Source organism: Pipistrellus kuhlii, unplaced genomic scaffold (assembly GCF_014108245.1).
Source record: "Pipistrellus kuhlii isolate mPipKuh1 unplaced genomic scaffold, mPipKuh1.p scaffold_m20_p_17, whole genome shotgun sequence".
NCBI classification, from domain to species: Eukaryota; Metazoa; Chordata; class Mammalia; order Chiroptera; family Vespertilionidae; genus Pipistrellus; species Pipistrellus kuhlii.
The window spans coordinates 21,090,805-21,107,187 of NW_023425482.1; the positions used below are offsets into that span (position 1 = coordinate 21,090,805).

The 16,383-nt window shown below is 57.3% G+C and overlaps 1 protein-coding gene across 6 annotated transcripts; it reads left to right on the forward strand.

Moving 5' to 3' along the window:
* The first annotated feature begins 244 nt into the window (after window positions 1–244).
* Window positions 245–16,330, forward strand: FHOD1 (formin homology 2 domain containing 1). Of its 6 annotated transcripts, XM_036441500.2 has the most exons (24): window positions 245–518; window positions 8,138–8,244; window positions 8,639–8,703; window positions 9,228–9,295; window positions 9,373–9,478; window positions 9,555–9,649; window positions 9,917–10,028; window positions 10,113–10,207; window positions 10,310–10,453; window positions 10,565–10,710; window positions 10,792–10,962; window positions 11,103–11,126; window positions 11,521–11,574; window positions 12,431–12,546; window positions 12,634–13,244; window positions 13,572–13,727; window positions 13,922–14,104; window positions 14,191–14,310; window positions 14,387–14,548; window positions 14,943–15,133; window positions 15,222–15,414; window positions 15,496–15,658; window positions 15,739–15,936; window positions 16,014–16,330. In XM_036441500.2, the coding sequence occupies exons 1-24, from the start codon at window positions 318–320 to the stop codon at window positions 16,094–16,096; spliced, it is 3,564 nt and encodes a 1,187-aa protein (XP_036297393.1). In that variant the 5' UTR covers window positions 245–317; the 3' UTR covers window positions 16,097–16,330. The 6 variants fall into 6 exon arrangements, with proteins under 6 accessions (XP_036297393.1, XP_045438749.1, XP_036297394.1 ...); XM_045582793.1 differs by lacking the exon at window positions 10,792–10,962; XM_036441501.2 differs by lacking the exons at window positions 11,103–11,126; window positions 11,521–11,574.
* Window positions 16,331–16,383: the final 53 nt, after the last annotated feature.

Consider the following 16,383-nt stretch of genomic DNA (forward strand, 5'->3'; position numbering starts at 1 on the left):
TTCCGGCGCCCCGCGCGCTCTCGGAGGCGGGGCGCGAGCTGGGGCTTTCCCGCCCGCCTCGCCGGAGAACTAACGGGACTAAGATCGCGGCCTCTGAGTGGCTCGCCGCAAGCCCCGCCCCCGGCAGCGGTTGCCCCTCCCCCCGCGCTTTCCGGGACGAATCTTGGCTCCACCCCCTTCCTTGGCCACGCCTCTTGGTGGCCCCGCCCCCTCCTGAGCAGCGTCCGGTCCGGCCCCTCCCAAATCCAGTTGAGTTGTCGCGGCGGGACCGGGACCTGCCTGGCCCGAGACGCGCGGTGCGAGCCAGTGGCAGAGCCATGGCTGGCGGGGAAGACCGCGGCGACGGGGAGCCGGTGTCGGTGGTGACCGTGCGGGTGCAGTACCTGGAGGACACCGACCCGTTTGCATGTGCCAACTTCCCGGAGCCGCGCCGGGCCCCCACCTGCAGCCTGGACGGGGCGCTGCCCCTGGGCGCACAGATACCCGCGCTGCACCGCTTGCTGGGGGCGCCGCTCAAGGTGAGGGGAAAAACAGGGGCGATCGAGGGTTCAGGGTTTGGTGCCATGAAAGTCTTTGGGAGGTGCCCCTCGGGGAGAGGCTGGAGTGGGTACGACGCTCCTGTGTGGGTACCCAAGGTCCTCGCAGCCCTGCTTGCGGGAACGTCTTTGAAACGGAGGGGAAAACTGAAGAAGGGAGATGGGAGCTTGTGGTTTGCGCCACCCTGGCTGCCTCTAAAAGTGAGGCCCCTCTGGGGAGGTGGTCGAGGGGAGGGGGTATGACGAGCTGCCTCTCTGCCTGGGTAACTGCTCTGGATTGGGTGACGGTAGATATGTGAGTGGTAGCGGACCCAGGAGGCGGAGCTGGGGGGTGTGGACCAGCCTTCACCTCACCTGAAGCGAGGGGCGGGCCACGGTAGGTGGCCAGGGCTTCCAGCGGTTCCTGGAGGTTGGATTGGATCCTGCTGGGAAGAGTGTTGCCCCTGCGGGTGGGGGTGGGGAGGTGGCTTGGGAGAAGAAGAGACTTAACGGGGTGAGGGGAGTCCTCCAGAAGCAGCCCAGCCCAGCCCGGGACTAGCCCGGCGCTGGAGGCTCCGCTAGTGGAAAAGCCCTTTGAGTCACCGCCCCCGCCACCCCGCACTCGCGCCGCCGCGGGCCAGCAGCTGGAAGGGAGGGGGCGGGCCGGGCTAATTTTAAACCGCCGGCCTGCCCTCGTTTGCTTGCGCCCCGGAACCGACTCTGCGCACAATACGGGGGAAGGCCCTTTTCCAGATGGCGGGCCCTCTCTCCCCTCCGGCTCGCCGCGCTCAGCCCCCCGCAGGCAGCCCTTTCCGGCGCGCTGGGTTTCCGGGCCAGGACTTTGGGAGGCCACTACCACCCCCGCCAGCCAGTCCACACGGAGCGATGCGGAAAAGGAGAGTTGGTGGTGGTGCAATCCCCTGCTCCCAGCCTTAGCTGGGTTGCAGAATTGCGCAAACTTGCCCCCCCAGGCTCGGGGTCTCCCTTGGAATGTGCCCTCGGGCGCCAGGCCCCCAGCCTGCATTCCTCGCGCTGCGGGCCAGCCCCGCCTCCGAGAATGGGCGGGAGAGGTGGTGGGACTATTGGCCTGGGGAATGGCACGTGTCCCTGCAAAGCCCGGTATTCAAGGCCGTGACTTGAAAGTGTCAGCACGCTGCCCATTCCAGAGTTTTGATGCAACATCTACCCCCCTCTCCACCCTAGTCCTGCTCTGGTGAAAGGAGCAAACAGGTGGGCCTGGTAGATACGCATCCGCCGGGTGAAGGCCACCTCCTGTTCAGCGTGGGCGCTAGGGAGAGAGGGGTTCTGAACTGAGTCCAGGTTCCTGATTCTCCTGGTGCCGAAATGGGTCTGGAGCTCCACAGAGAACACAGTATTCCCCCCACCACCACTACCCCTATTCTAGGACAGGACTTTCCAGTGAGGGGCAGATTTGCCCTCACTCTGCCCTCTGTTCTCTGCTCCCTAGCTGAGGACACTGCTGAACTCCGAGAATGTGACATCTTCCAACACAGTCCTTCCTAGTTCCCTCACTTTCAGGACCTCCCACCTGATGTACTTGAGGGACTGCCATTTCCCCCACAGGCAGGCAGGATATGGGGGTGGACACATTGGGTTACCACAGTGCCTAGAGCAGGACTCCCTGGGGCTGCCAGCTCTGCCAGCAATGGTCAGATGCACTGTGATGTGCTCATCCCAAATATAAACTGTGACCACAGCCCCAGAATAGAAGGCTGGAGGAAGAAGGGCTCAGGGCCATCAGCGATCTGTGAGAGGGGGAGCAGGGCCCTTTTTTTTCCCCCCAAGAAATGTCAACAACTGGTTCCTCCCCATGTCCTATAAGTGGGTGCCCCAGGGGCACAGATATGACTCAGGCCTGCCTCGATAAGTCTCTAGAGGGGAGAGGTGACCCAGAAATGAATGCATCTCTGTGCAGGGCTGCGCAGCAGAAATGCGGGAGGGGTTTTGTACTCTCTCTGCTTCATCCTCTGTACTGTTGTCCAGCAAAGGAACAGGACATAGCCAAGTCTGCCCTCCAGTCTGGGCCCCGATCCACATCATCCCTGCAGACCCTGTCCGTTTTCTGGAGATGTACAGAGAGACCCAGCCCACTTTCCCTCTGGGGCGCCACCCCACACACCCCATTGGGCGAGGCTTAGCCTCTGTGAGTTCCCCTAGGGCTTCTTCCTTTTTAAAAGACTTGGAGCTCTCACACCACAGAGGGCCTTGCTCATTTCCTTTCCGTCTAGGAGGAAGCTCCTGGCCACAGCCTCTGACTCATCTCCTGCCCCTAAGGGGAGTGAGGCAGGGTCCTGGCAGTGCCTTGGGCCATGCCTCATGTCTCCAGGGAAACTCGGGAATATCTATCTTCCTTCTACTGCCAGAACCTCTCCCATTCCAGGAGCCTGCCCCTGTCTCAGGGGCAACCTGCCCTCTGGCCCTGCCACTCACCTCCTTATCCTCCCTCTACTACCTTTGCTCTTGGGGTGGTGCCTCAGGAGCTCCTCCCTTACACCCAAAGGCCCTGCCAGCACTGACTTCTCCCTGGGCTCTGAGCAGAGGGGCCTGGGTGTTGCTCTGACCCTGATGCAAAAGCTAGAGGGACCCCCTATTCCTAGAAATCTGTCCATTACCAGCAACTTTGTGTCCCCAGCTGTGGCCAAAGATTAGAGTAGGACAGGGTGGCGCTATCCTAGAATGTGTCCTGACCTTGCCCCCTCCTTGCCCCAGCCTCAGTCTACCCTTCAGAAGCAGTCTACCCTTCTGTGGCAAGGAGGCTAAGTGTTAAACTGACATACTGGGACAGGGACCGATGGGAGGGGTCCCAGAGGATTCTTAAGGGTAAGAAGGGGTGCTCTGATGATGAACTGAGACCTTTAGCCCTCTGATAGAGAGGTTTCTTTGGGAGATTGTAGAAGATTGGGATGTGGGCATGAGTCATGGCCTCCCCACTGTCCCCATGGCTGGCGTGTCCACTTAACTGCTCATTCTGGGCTAAGTAACCTGGTGAAGGACTCAGACTTAGATCCTGGCAAAAGTAGGCACTATTTATCCCAACATGTATGGTGTGTGTGTGTGTGTGTGTGTGTGTGTGTGTGTGTTCATTAGCATTCCCTTGCTGGAACTGGGAGGACCAGTTTGGGGTATTTGTAGAGTCCAGACAGCTGAGAGGCTGTCTTCAGCACTTGGCAACCCTACAGGCCCCAATCCTCATTCCATCTCCCCTCAGGGTTCCCTGGAGCACTTCCAATGAACTTCTGCGTAATTAAGATCTAGGTCAAGTAGGCCCATTCCTGGTTATGCAGCAGGTGCATATTCGCTGAATTTCTTGGTCTCCTCACCTGTCAAAGGATTGTCAGAATCAAACCAGGCAGCCCAGTGTATTATACAGAGGAGCCAAAACAAGTGGGCTTCCCTCCTCACAGCCCATCCATGTTATCTCAACCAGGAAGTCATAGTCTCCTTGGAGATATGAGATAACCGGAAAAGAGGCTCATAGAGCACAAGGTCTTGTGTTTACAGGAAAAGGGGGGGGGGGGGGAAATTTCCTAAAAAACAAGAATCCACCAGCATATAATTCTGTCCTCTTCTCCATCTTCTTTGTTCCCTGCCCCTGGCATGCTCACTCTCACCTGATTACACTATGAAAAATACCAGGGAGTAGACACCAGGGTCCCCTAAGCTTGGCCCTGCATGTAAAATCATATGTAACAAGTTAGTTAGGGCTGCCAGAGAAACCTGAGACCAGAGAATCCAAAGAAGCATTGTCTGGAGGTTGAAACGAGGGATTGACCTTGGGAAGAATGGGGGAGGGACACCACCCCAAGACGGACAGCAGAGAAGTGTGGAAGACAAGAGCCAGGAGGGAGTCACGGATGTAGACCTACACTGACCATGTGCTGACCCTCAGCACTGTCAGCAGGGACCAGGGTTTGGGCATACTCAGGCCTGGCCCAGCCCCAGGGTGTGAGAAACAAGGCCCAGAGGTTTGGCTCTCCGAAGGGTGACCCCAGGAAGGGGCCAGGGGTGTGAGGGACAAGCACCATGCAGCTGGCAGGAAGTTTCTGCTCTTTGCTGCTTGCCTAACCCTAACCCCTTCCCCCATCTCCATCCAAGACAAACAGCTGGAGGAGGGGGGCATTGTCCTACAGGCTTTGGGTTGCCAATTACCCATGAGCCTCCTCTCCATAAATGGAGCACTGGCAGGATTAGACAGGTGACATGGTTAGGGAAGCCACTAACCACCAGGATTTAACCTGCTCATCTGAGGAGGCTGAGGGTGGTAAGCACTTAGTCTTGAGGACCCCCTGCCCCACAGGGATACAGGCATCCCAGGGACCCTGCACATTTGAGACTAGAGCGTGCAAGTATGCGTGCAGGAGAGGAAGAAAGCGTGCTGGGCCCCAGCTTTCCGTGGGTGTGCTTCTTGGGCCTGTGCCTGGCCAGTGAGCATATATATACCTATACAGGTGTCCCAAAAAAAATGTATACGCACTTTTTTTTATTATTTGTTTTTTTACAGAGAGGAAGGGAGAGGGAGAGAGAGTTAGAAACATCAATGAGAGAGAAACATCAATCAGCTGCCTCCTGCACAGCCCCTACTGGGGATGTGCCTGCAACCAAGGTATATGCCCTTGACTGGAATCGAACCTGGGACCCTTGAGTCTGCAGGCCAACGCTCTATCTACTGAGCCAAACCAGTTAGGTTGTATATACACTTTTAACAGCTAATTTCTATTATATTTTGAAAGTGAAATGTATTTCTATTATATTTTGAAAGTTAATAAACACTGCCTTTATAATTATACCAAGTGTGTATACATTTTGAGGGGACACCTTGTATACACCTGACCATATATATATACCTGGGTTTGTAAGCAGTTACTGCATATATTCAATCACCCTTCCAGTGTTTATCTTTATATAACTCCACCTTTCCCCTTGCGTGGCACCCTTGGCCATTGTGCCTCTACATTTATTTGTGGTCTTTCTCTGAGTCAAGCCTGCCTGCTTCCAGGACTAGCTGGAAAGCAGGGACAGCAGAGGCAGTGTCTTATTCTCTGCTCTGTCCTCAGAACCTAAAACCAGCCTAGTTCATGAATATTTGGATGAGCTTGTTCTATATGTGTGTGATTTGGGGGATCCCCGAGGAGGTTGCAGCTGTGCCTGGATGGGGGTAGGGAGGGTAGGCTGCTGAGTCATCTGTGGGAAGAGGGATCAGGAGGAATGTGGGGATGCCCTCCGCTGAGCTGGCCCCGGACCATGTACCCCAGCCCAGGGGCCTTACCCTCTCCCATCTCAGGCCTATTCCCAGTGGGCCGTGGAGAAGATGACTCTGCTCCTACGGAGAGGAGAGAGGCCAGGCCCGCCCCAGGCGCCCAGGGGAGGGCAGGCAGCCAGGCAGGAAGTGGGACAGAACAGACTGCAGTATTTGTTCTATGTCCCATGTCCCAGTCAGGGGGGGAGGTGGTCACCCAAGGGCCTCACAGGAAGGGCCTGAACAGCCAGGAAGGAGCTGGGGCAGGCTCTCCGGCGCAGCAGGGATGCTATGCAGAGGCAGAGGTGGGGGCAGGATTGGGCTCCCTTTCCCCTCAAGGGACCAAGGGCAGCTGGAAGTCCTTGGGCTTGGTCCAGAGCAAGGCAGGACTGGCAGAACAACAGGACTTTTAGTCCCAATAAGATGGAGACCACAGGCACCCTGATTCTGCAGAGGGGGCTCTCTCTGGGTGAGAGCACCTCAAAGAGGAGAGCCACTCAAGTCAAGGGGCCTTTGCTGCGGGGAAGGTGTCCAGGAGAGGCACAGAGCTGCCATCCGCCTCTCCGGTCACCTTAGTAGGCCTTTCTGCAAGTACTTCTCAAGGAGCCGAGTGTCCTGCCCAGTAGTGGAGCCGAGCCAGGCTCAATGGGGAGAGAGGTACGGGAAGCATGTGCCTTCTTGTTAGGATGCAGGTTTCAGGGACCCACTATAGACGGACTGAGTCAGACCCTAAAATCTGGTTTTCAATAGGCCCCTTGGAGGCCTCTGAGGTCACTACAGCCCACTTGACATGGCAAAGACCCTCAGGCCTGGAGGGACTGGGAGCCTGTGGATTAGCCCCTGCTACTCACTGTCTTCACTCAGGGACACACACACACACCTCCCAGCTGGGTTTGCACCGCCCAGAGATATCGTTATATTGAACCCACCCGATCATTAATTAACTGGAAAAGAACGAACAAAGGGAAGGCGGGATATTCAGGCAGCCCAGTGAGGTCTGCGTGACGTAGGAAAGGTGATTATCTGTCAGTCACACCCAGGAACCAGGTCATTGGCCGGAAGAGGCGTGGCCACTGCAATGGCGCAAAATCTGAGATACATAAATAAGCTCCTAAACAAACAGGCTCCCTCTCTTGCTTGCTGGGCTCCTGGTCCACTTGTTTCAGGGGCACACTCCCCAATATTCATCCACATGGCCCACAGCCATGTGGACCCCACACAATGAACTAATGTACTGTGACTAGCCTAATGCTATGCCGGACTTAACCCCAAGGGACGGAAACTGTGGACGCTGACTTTGCTTTTGGCTCTACTGAATCCCCAGCTGCACCTTTTCCTGGACTGGTTTAAGGGAGATGGGACTTTTGAAACCCATGCAAATAAAGATCACTCATTTCTCCCATGCAAATCTTAGAAAATTCTTTTTCTCAAAATATCATTACGAACCTGACCCCCAATACCCAGTGGGTAAAGGGATCCTCCACTTTCACCAGTGGATACCCCACTTCCACTAATAACACCAGTGTGTTTTTTTTTCCTAACACTTTCTCCCAGGGCTTGAATACTTGTGACTATAGCTTATTACCCCACAGGGCTGTGAACTTCCTCGAAGGCAGGAACTTCCTTCCATCTTCTCCATTCTCCTTCCTCATTTATGTTCATTAACTCAATACATGTTTAGAGAGAACTTACAATGTGCCAAATGCTATGCTAGGCTCTGCAGATATAGCATGCAACAGGACTGACATGGTGCCCGAGCCCAGAGAACACACAGATAAAGGGGAAGAAGACTGGTGTGTAGGATATCATGCTGCCCTGGGGAAGGCCTCAGAGTAGGGTACACACATGGCATGGAGTGGGTTGCATAGCAAGAGTCCAGGAAGTCTTTAAAAAAAAAAAAAAAAAAAAAAAAAAGCCTTATGTAATCTGAAACCTAAAGAATGGGTAAAACTGAAACCAGTTTGGCTCAGTGGATAGAGACTCAAGGGTCCCAGGTTCAACTCCGGTCAAGAGCATGTACCTTGGTTGTGGCACATCCCCAGTGGGGGGTGTGCAGGAGGCAGCTGATCGTTGTTTCTCTGTCATCAATGTTTCTAACTCTCTCTTCCTCACTCTTTCCTCTCTGTAGAAAATCAATAAAATATAAAAAGAAAAAGAAAAAGAATGCGTGTTACCCAGAAGACATAGTACATACAAAGGCTTTGCACATAGTAGGCACATGAAGGATTGCTAAAGGAATGCTTGGCTACGGTGCAGACCTTGTGGTGTGCCTCTCGGCCAGCACTCTGAGTAGGAGGTAGGAGGTCATGAGGTCTACCCCTGCCACATCTTCCAAATCCCTGACAGCTGTTCTCTTTGCCCCCAGCTAGAGGACTGTGCCCTGCAAGTGTCTCCCTCTGGATACTACCTGGACCCTGAGCTGTCCCTGGAAGAGCAGCGGGAAATGCTGGAGGGCTTCTATGAAGAGATCAGGTCAGAGCTGGTGAGACCAAGAAGATAAGGCTGGCCACAACCTTGCCCGCCCCCCGAGGCTGGCTCAGGTGTCAGCAGCCAAGACACCTGCTCTCTAGCCAAGGACACATGCAGGTCACCTCCTGCTGCCCCAGGGAACTGTGCCAGGGGAATCCCAAGGCCTGGCCAGTGTTACCTGCTACCCAAGATGGAGTGGGGGCTCTCCCACATACCTGAGATACCTGCATTTGCATTAATCCTTCTGTCTGGCCAACCCTTGGGCTTGGAGGAGCAGTTGGGGAGGAAGGAGCTGGGCCCGAGTTGGCATGTGGGGAGGTCTTTGGCTGCCTTGGTGTGGGGGGAGGGGACCCCGCAGAATGAGCTGGGAGGTGCTGACTAAGCTGCTTGATTCCAGCAAAGGGCGGAAGCCTACATTGATCCTGCGGACCCAGCTCTCCGTGAGGGTCAATGCCATCTTAGGTGAGTGTGTGAGGGCATCAATGTCCAGCCCAGCTGGCTCAGTTTCTTTCAGGCATGTGCTGGACAGTGGACAGGACAGATCAGAGACAGAATATGTAGCCCCTCCCCATTCCTAGACTGACCTTTCCTTCTAGGGCCAAGGCTAATGCTGCTGCTAGACTGTAGTGGGGGAGTAAGCAGAGGAGAAAGGGGTGGGGGGTGGTCAAGAATATTAGAATAGCCCCAGCTGGTGTGGCTCAGTGGATAGAGCATTAGCCTGCGGACTGAAGGGTCCCAGGTTCAATTCCAGCAAAGGGCACATGCCCGGGTTGTGGGCTCGTTCCCCAGTGGGGGACGTTCAGGAGGCAGCCGATCAATGATTCTCTAATCATGGATGTTTCTATCTCTCCCTTTCTCTCTGAAATCAATAAAGAAATATTTTTTAAGTGAAAGTAAAACCTTAAAAAAAAAAAAAAGAATACTAGAATCTTCTTTGAGGCTGCCTATGTCCCCTTGAGGTTACAATGTCCATCCGCCCCTTGCAGAAAAATTGTATGGCTCCAGTGGCCCTGAGCTGCGCCGCTCTCTCTTCTCACTAAAGCAGATCTTCCAGGTGAGGCCCAGAGGTGGGCTGGGGGTGGGCATCCCAGCCTCAGCTCCCCCCACTAAAATCCCCCATGGTGCCCCCAGGAGGACAAGGACCTGGTGCCTGAATTTGTGCACTCAGAGGGACTGAGTTGCCTGATCCGTGTGGGTGCTGCCGCCGACCACAACTACCAGAGCTACATCCTCCGAGGTCAGCCCCGCTCCTCCCCCAGGACCCATGCCTTCAACGACCCCTTACTGACCTCTTCTTGTTTCTGTGTCCTCAGCACTGGGCCAGGTGATGCTTTTTGTGGATGGGATGCTGGGAGTGGTGGCCCACACTGAGACCGTGCAGTGGCTGTACATGTTGTGTGCCAGCCTGGTAAATGGCCCTCCCCCCAGCCATGCACCCTTTTCCCACTGCCTCTCTCTGGGCCTCAGTTTCCTCTCCTGTAAGATGGGCTAGAGTGGAGTGAGTCTGTGGCCCCCTCTAAGCCTAAAAGCACTTCAATGCCTGGGCCTACAGTCAGGCTCTTTTTGTTGAGACTCTCCTGTCTGGGTCCAGCCCGAGCAGCCCTTCCCCCACTGCACCAGGAGCTGGCCCGGCTCTGGCCCACGCCCCACTCATATGTGGTGATCCCTCCCCTAGTCCCGCCTGGTGGTGAAGACAGCTCTGAAGCTGCTGCTGGTGTTTGTGGAATACTCTGAGAGCAACGCACCGCTGTTCATCTACGCAGTCAACTGTGTGGCCAGCACGACCGGTCAGAGGCTGTCCCTCCCTCTCCCGCCCCTCAGAGCCTTCGCCTACCTTTCTCCCCATGACGGCTCCCCATTCTGTGCGGCAGGTGCCCTGCCGTGGGCCAACCTGGTGTCCATCCTAGAGGAGAAGAACGGGGCAGACCCTGAGCTGCTGGTGTACACAGTCACCCTCATCAACAAGGTGCGTGCGGAGGGGGGAGCCCAGCGCCGGGAATGAGCCCCTCAGGCTCCTGCCTTCAGGCCCCCAAAGCCTTCGCCTCGCCCTCCTACCCCCGCCCTGCAGACGCTGGCAGCGCTCCCAGATCAGGACTCCTTCTACGATGTGACGGATGCACTGGAGCAGCAGGGCATGGAGGCGCTGGTCCAGCGGCACTTGGGCGCTGCGGGCACTGACATCGACTTACGGGCACAGCTTGTGCTCTATGAGGTGGGCTCTGGGCTGGGCTGCCAGGGCCCAACAGGAGAGGGGAGGGAAGGGGCACGGGTTCCCAGCGCCCACCCTACCTCAGTGGCTCACAACGGGACCCATGTCTGCTAGAGTGCCCTGCGGATGGAGGATGGAGACATGGAGGAAGCTGCCGCAGGAGGGCGGCGGGAGCGTAGGAAGCCCTCTTCAGAGGAAGGCAAGAGGAGCCGCCGGTCTCTAGAAGGCGGGGGCTGCCATGCGCGCACCCCGGAGCCAGGGTAAGAACAGTGCCTCGGCACCGGGGGAGGAGGAATGGATGCACCGGGAGTAACCCATCTCCTGACAGACCTTGCCTCCAGCCCCACAGGCCCATCCTCCTGCTTTTCTTCCTCCACCTCCTCTGGCCCTGACCCACTTACAAGCCCAGTGCCCAGCCCCATGGGCCCTGCCTCTGGCCTCTGTACCTCTGTGAACCTCTTTCCTGCCCTCTCCGTGGCATCCTCAGCTGACAATGAAAGGAGCATCTACAAGTAAGTAGGGAGATAGAGGTTACCCCCCAAATCCCCCGCTTCCCAGAATCCTCTCCCCACCTGTCCCTCTGCTCTACTCCCCTCCATGGACCCTCAGCCTCCTCTGCCCAAACGCGTGCTTTCTCTCTCTTTCTTTCCAGACTTCACCAAACTGCTCCTATTTGGTAAGTGACTGCTGGGGGGTGGGGTTCGGCTCTGACCGACCTCCTCCCCCTGAAGCTTCTCTTCATCTCCTTCTGGCATTACGTCTGTTCTCGGCCAACGTCATCTGTCTCCCTGCCCCCATGGTCCTTGTCTCTCCGGCACTGTCTCTGACTCTTGTTCTGCTCGGTCTTTGTCTCTTACTGCACCCTGTCCGGCTTCGAGTCCATCCCTCCCCTCCACTTACAGTTTCCCCTGGTCATGTCTTCCCCAACCGCCGCCTCCTCTTCCCATGGTGGCTGGGGTGGAATCCCTGATAGCACTGCCTAGGTCTGTGTAGGTGTGAGCAACTGGGCTTCCTGGTGGAGCAGACCCCACAATTACCATTTCTTCTCTCATCCTCCCCACCCCACCCAGTGCCCCTGAGAGCCCACCTGTCCCCCAGCCCCCCACTGGGCAGGCCAGGCTGGCGTAAGTACAGAGGCCAGCCTGCCGGGCCTGCCATGTGCTCAGGGCTTCGGCATTGCTTCTCCAGTGGGGTTCCACTTGCCTGCTGCAGCCAGAGCTTGGGGACTCTCGGGCCCCTTCTCTCCCAGACTTCTGCCTCCTCGGTCACCTGAGGACTAAGCATTGGGATTAGGTCATATGGTCCCTGTGCTTCCATAGTGATACCTTGAGGTCATATGGTCCCTGTGCTTCCATAGTGATACCTTGATCGCTTTGACCAGAGATTGAGGACGTGGACTCCCAACCTGGAGCCCATTCTCCCAGGCAGAGGCCAGGAGGAGGGCAGGGAGGGGAATTAGGGTGCTGTGAGTGTGGAGGTAGAGGAACAACCTAGGGTTAAGGTAAGGGCCTGGACTGAGGGCCAATGGAGGCTAGAGGGGCCCAGAAGGAGACATTGGATCAACATAAACTGAGTGTCTGTCTCTACCGGGCCCCTTTCTGGCCATAGGTCAGAGTTCTCAGAAGCTGCAGAAATGCCAAGGGAAGGATGTGCCCATTGGCACAGCCATCCCCTTCCCCTGCTCTAAGAGCCCTTGTCTAGAATCAGGACAATTAACATGAATAGCAAGGTTGCAAGTTAGACATTAAGTAGAACTTCTGTTGACCTAGGAATGCTGGGTTGGAAGTGACCCTCCCCAGATGTGGGGGATTGAACAGGGGCTGGTCTTGGGGGGTCGGATCCTGGGTCTGCTCGGCGCATGGTCTGTTCCTGTGTGTCTGTGTGTGCCTGCAATTAGGGGCAGTGCCCAGGGGACCAGCATGTGCACCACCCTGGGCTGGGGTGTGCCAGACACCCTCGCTGACATGTGCCTCCCCCCAGAGCCCGGTTCCTGGAGAATGTGGCAGCCGCAGAAACAGAGAAGCAGGCTGCACTGGCCCAGGGCCGGGCAGAGACATTGGCTGGGGCAGTGCCCGATGAGGCTGATGGACACCCAGGTGAGTGGGTGGGTAGGCAGACTCTACCCATGCCTCCTTGTTGCTCCACAGAGGGCATGACGCTGGCAGCTGCTTCTCTTTTTTTAGATGCCCGGGAACTGTGGAGTACCCCTGAACCGGCCCTCGTTCCTGCACCCAGAACACCCCACAGCCCTGCCCCCCGAGTCCTGCTCAGGTCCCAGAGGAGCCTTGAACCAGAGCCCAAGGAGCCATTGGCCCCACCAAGCCCCAAGGCTGAGCCCACCCAGGAGTTCCCTATCCATGTACCCAGGCTCTGCATTGGGGACCTGGACTTCTCAGATCTGAGGGAGGACGAAGACCAGGACATACTGAACACAGAGACTGTGGAGGCTGGGAAAGGGGTCCCACCCCCACCACCCCCACTTCCCTTGCTCTCTGAAGGCCCCCCACCTCCACCACCCCCACCACCACCACCCCTCAAAGGCCCCTTCCCACCGCCTCCACCGCCAGTTGCCCCTCTGCCGCCATCAGCGCCTGACGGCCTAGCCCTCCCCACCAAGAGGAAGACAGTCAAACTCTTCTGGCGGGAGCTAAAGCTGGCCGGGGGCCCTGGGAGCGCTGGGAGCCGCTTTGGGCCCTGCTCCACCCTGTGGGCCTCCCTGGAGCCCGTCTCTGTGGACACAGCCCGGCTGGAACACCTGTTTGAGTCCCGTGCCAAGGACGTGTTACCTTCCAAGGTAAACGCACCCTCAACTGTAAGGTAACCCCAGTGGACAAGGAAAGGAATCAAAGCTCAAAGGTCCTAACTACTGGGGCTGCCGCTCATTTCCCACGTGGGGAAAGCGAGGCAGAGAGAGGAGCGGGGACTTGTCTGAGGTCTCCACAGGGATCAGCAGAGCCTTAACTGGCACCTAAGCTCATCCCAAGGCCTTAAACATCCCAGGTCCATCCCCAGGTATGGGGTGATCCCACCATTTGGAGGGGTGCCTTGAAGTGTCCTCTTAGGTTGTTGCCCCAGCTAGTCCCTTTCCCAAACTTACACTCTTCTTCCCTCAACCTCAAAGAAAGCTGGTGAGGGCCGCCGGACAATGACCGTCGTGCTGGACCCCAAGCGCAGCAACGCCATCAACATCGGTCTAACCACCCTGCCGCCTGTGCATGTCATTAAGGCTGCCCTGGTCAACTTCGATGAGTTTGCCGTCAGCAAGGATGGCATTGAGGTAGGGATAGCCAGCTGGGGGTGTGGAAAGGAGTGGGAGGTCCAGCCCTCTCCTTTGGTCAGTGGGCATGGGCTTGGCATAGCAGTCCCCAGACCCTGGGGCTCCCCCAGGTAGCCTACGGAGAGTCAAGACCAACACCTGAGGCCTCAGGCCAGCACTTACTGGCCCGTGTGGGGTGGTGGCTGTGTCCTTAGAAACTACTGACCATGATGCCCACGGAAGAAGAGCGGCAGAAGATCGAGGAGGCCCAACTGGCCAATCCTGACATACCTTTGGGCCCAGCTGAGACCTTCCTGATGACTCTTGCCTCCATCGGGGGCCTGGCTGCCCGCCTACAACTCTGGGCCTTCAAGCTGGACTATGACAGCATGGAACGGGTACCTGGGGTCATGGGTGGGACAGGCAGTGGGGGCAGATGAGTATGACGACCATATAATCTGAGTCCCCTGGTCTCCCCCACCAGGAAATCGCAGAGCCACTGTTTGACCTGAAGGTGGGCATGGAGCAGCTGGTGCATAACGCCACCTTTCGCTGCATCCTGGCCACCCTTCTGGCTGTGGGCAACTTCCTCAATGGCTCCCAGGTGAGTGACAGCACACGAGGGCTGGGGGCCGGGCTCTGGAGCTCGCCAGGCCCGGGCTCAGACGAAGTCCTTTCAGAGCAGTGGCTTTGAGCTGAGCTACCTGGAGAAGGTGTCAGAGGTGAAGGACACGGTGCGCAGGCAGTCGCTGCTGCACCATCTCTGCTCCTTGGTGCTCCAGATGCGGCCCGATTCCTCCGACCTCTACTCGGAAATCCCCGCCCTGACCCGCTGTGCCAAGGTCAGCACCAGCCAGGGGCTTGAATAAAACTGGCCAGGGCATGAGGGAGTGCTGCTTCCTGGGGCTGGCTTCTCCCCTCCTATTTCAACGGCTGTGCCAAGGCTGGCTGGGCTACAGATGTTTGTGCCAGAAATGCTTCCCTCTATTGGCCTGGCTATACCTGCTCAGTCTTTGGGACTCAGTTTAACTGCCGCTTCCCCAAGAAACCTTCTCTGTTCCCCATTGGACCAAATGAACTTGTCGGTGTCCTGTGGTAGACCATGAACTTTTGGAGGGCCAAGGTTGGATCTCATCTGTGTTCCTCTGGCCTGGCTCACCAGCCTGGCACAGAGGCAGCCTCAGGCCAGTACCTTCTCGTGGGGGGTCAGACTGTGTACCCCCCCTGCTTTTCCAGGTGGACTTTGAACAGCTGGCTGAGAACCTGGGACAGCTGGAGCATCGGAGCCGTGCAGCTGAGGAGAGTCTGCGGAGCTTGGCCAAGCACGAGCTGGCTCCAGCCCTGCGTGCCCGCCTCACCCACTTCCTGGCCCACTGTTCCCGACGTGTTAACATGCTGCGAGTGGTGCACCGCCGTGTCTGCAACAGGTGGGATTGTGGGCCTGAGGCGGGACCGCCACCCTGTCCCTCGCCCCCAAGGAGGACTCACCATCCCTTCCTATCCTGACATGCCTAGGTTCCACGCCTTCCTGCTGTACCTGGGGTACAGCGCACAGGCAGCCCGGGAAGTACGCATCATGCAGTTCTGCCACACGCTGCGGGAGTTTTCACTGGAGTACCGGACTTGCCGAGACCGGGTGCTCCAACAGCAGCAGAAGCGGGCCACGTACCGTGAGCGCAACAAGACCCGGGGACGCATGATCACCGAGGTGCGTGCCCCTCCCAGGTCTGGACTGCCACTCCCATGGTTTCCTCCCCTGGCTCCCAGCTCATCATTCTCCCCTCTCCAGACAGAGAAGTTCTCAGGAGTGGCTGGGGAAGCCCCCAGCAACCTGTCTGTCCCAGTGGCTGTGGGCAGTGGGCCGGGCCAGGGGGATGCAGACAGTCACGCCAGCATGAAGAGTCTGCTGACCAGTAAGCCTGAAGACACCACGCACAGCCGCCGCAGCAGAGGTGGGACCTGCGGCCGCCAGGGGGGACGGGCTTTGCTTTGGGGCCTCCTCGGCCTGACCTCCCTCTCTGGCCTCCCTCAGGCCTGGTCCAGAGCAGCTCCCCAGTGCCCACAGCAGTGAGGGCCTCCAATGCACCCCCAGAAGAATCCCCAGGCTCCGGTTCACCCAGTGACACTTCGGATGAGATCATGGACCTGCTGGTGCAGTCAGTGACCAAGAGCAATCCTCGGGCCTTGGCTGCTCGGGAACGCAAGCGTTCCCGTGGCAACCGCAAATCTTGTGAGTACTCCCCACGTACCCACTGCCCGCTTTGTCCCCAGCAATCAACCCCCTCCAACCCTGCTCTGTCCCTGCAGTGAGGCGGACATTGAAGAGCGGACTTGGAGAAGACCTGGTGCAGGCACTGGGACTGAGCAAGGGACCTGGCCTGGAGGTGTGAAGCCGCTACCTCCCTGGGCCACAGCTTGCATGCAAAAGACTATATAAAGTGAGGAGGGGCCAGAGCAGAAGTCTGGGCTTCTTCTCAACCCTGAGGTCACTCTGTACCCAGTGGCCAGTGCCTTGAGCAGTATTATCCATGTTTGTGTGTGTGTGTATCTGTGTGTGTGTGTGTGTGTGTGTGTGTGTATGAGCTCCCAGAACACGTGGAGCATAATAAAGTTTTCTTAGCCAACCCAAGAGCCTTTTTCTTTCAAGGTATAGACCACGCTTTCAAGGTCTACAGCA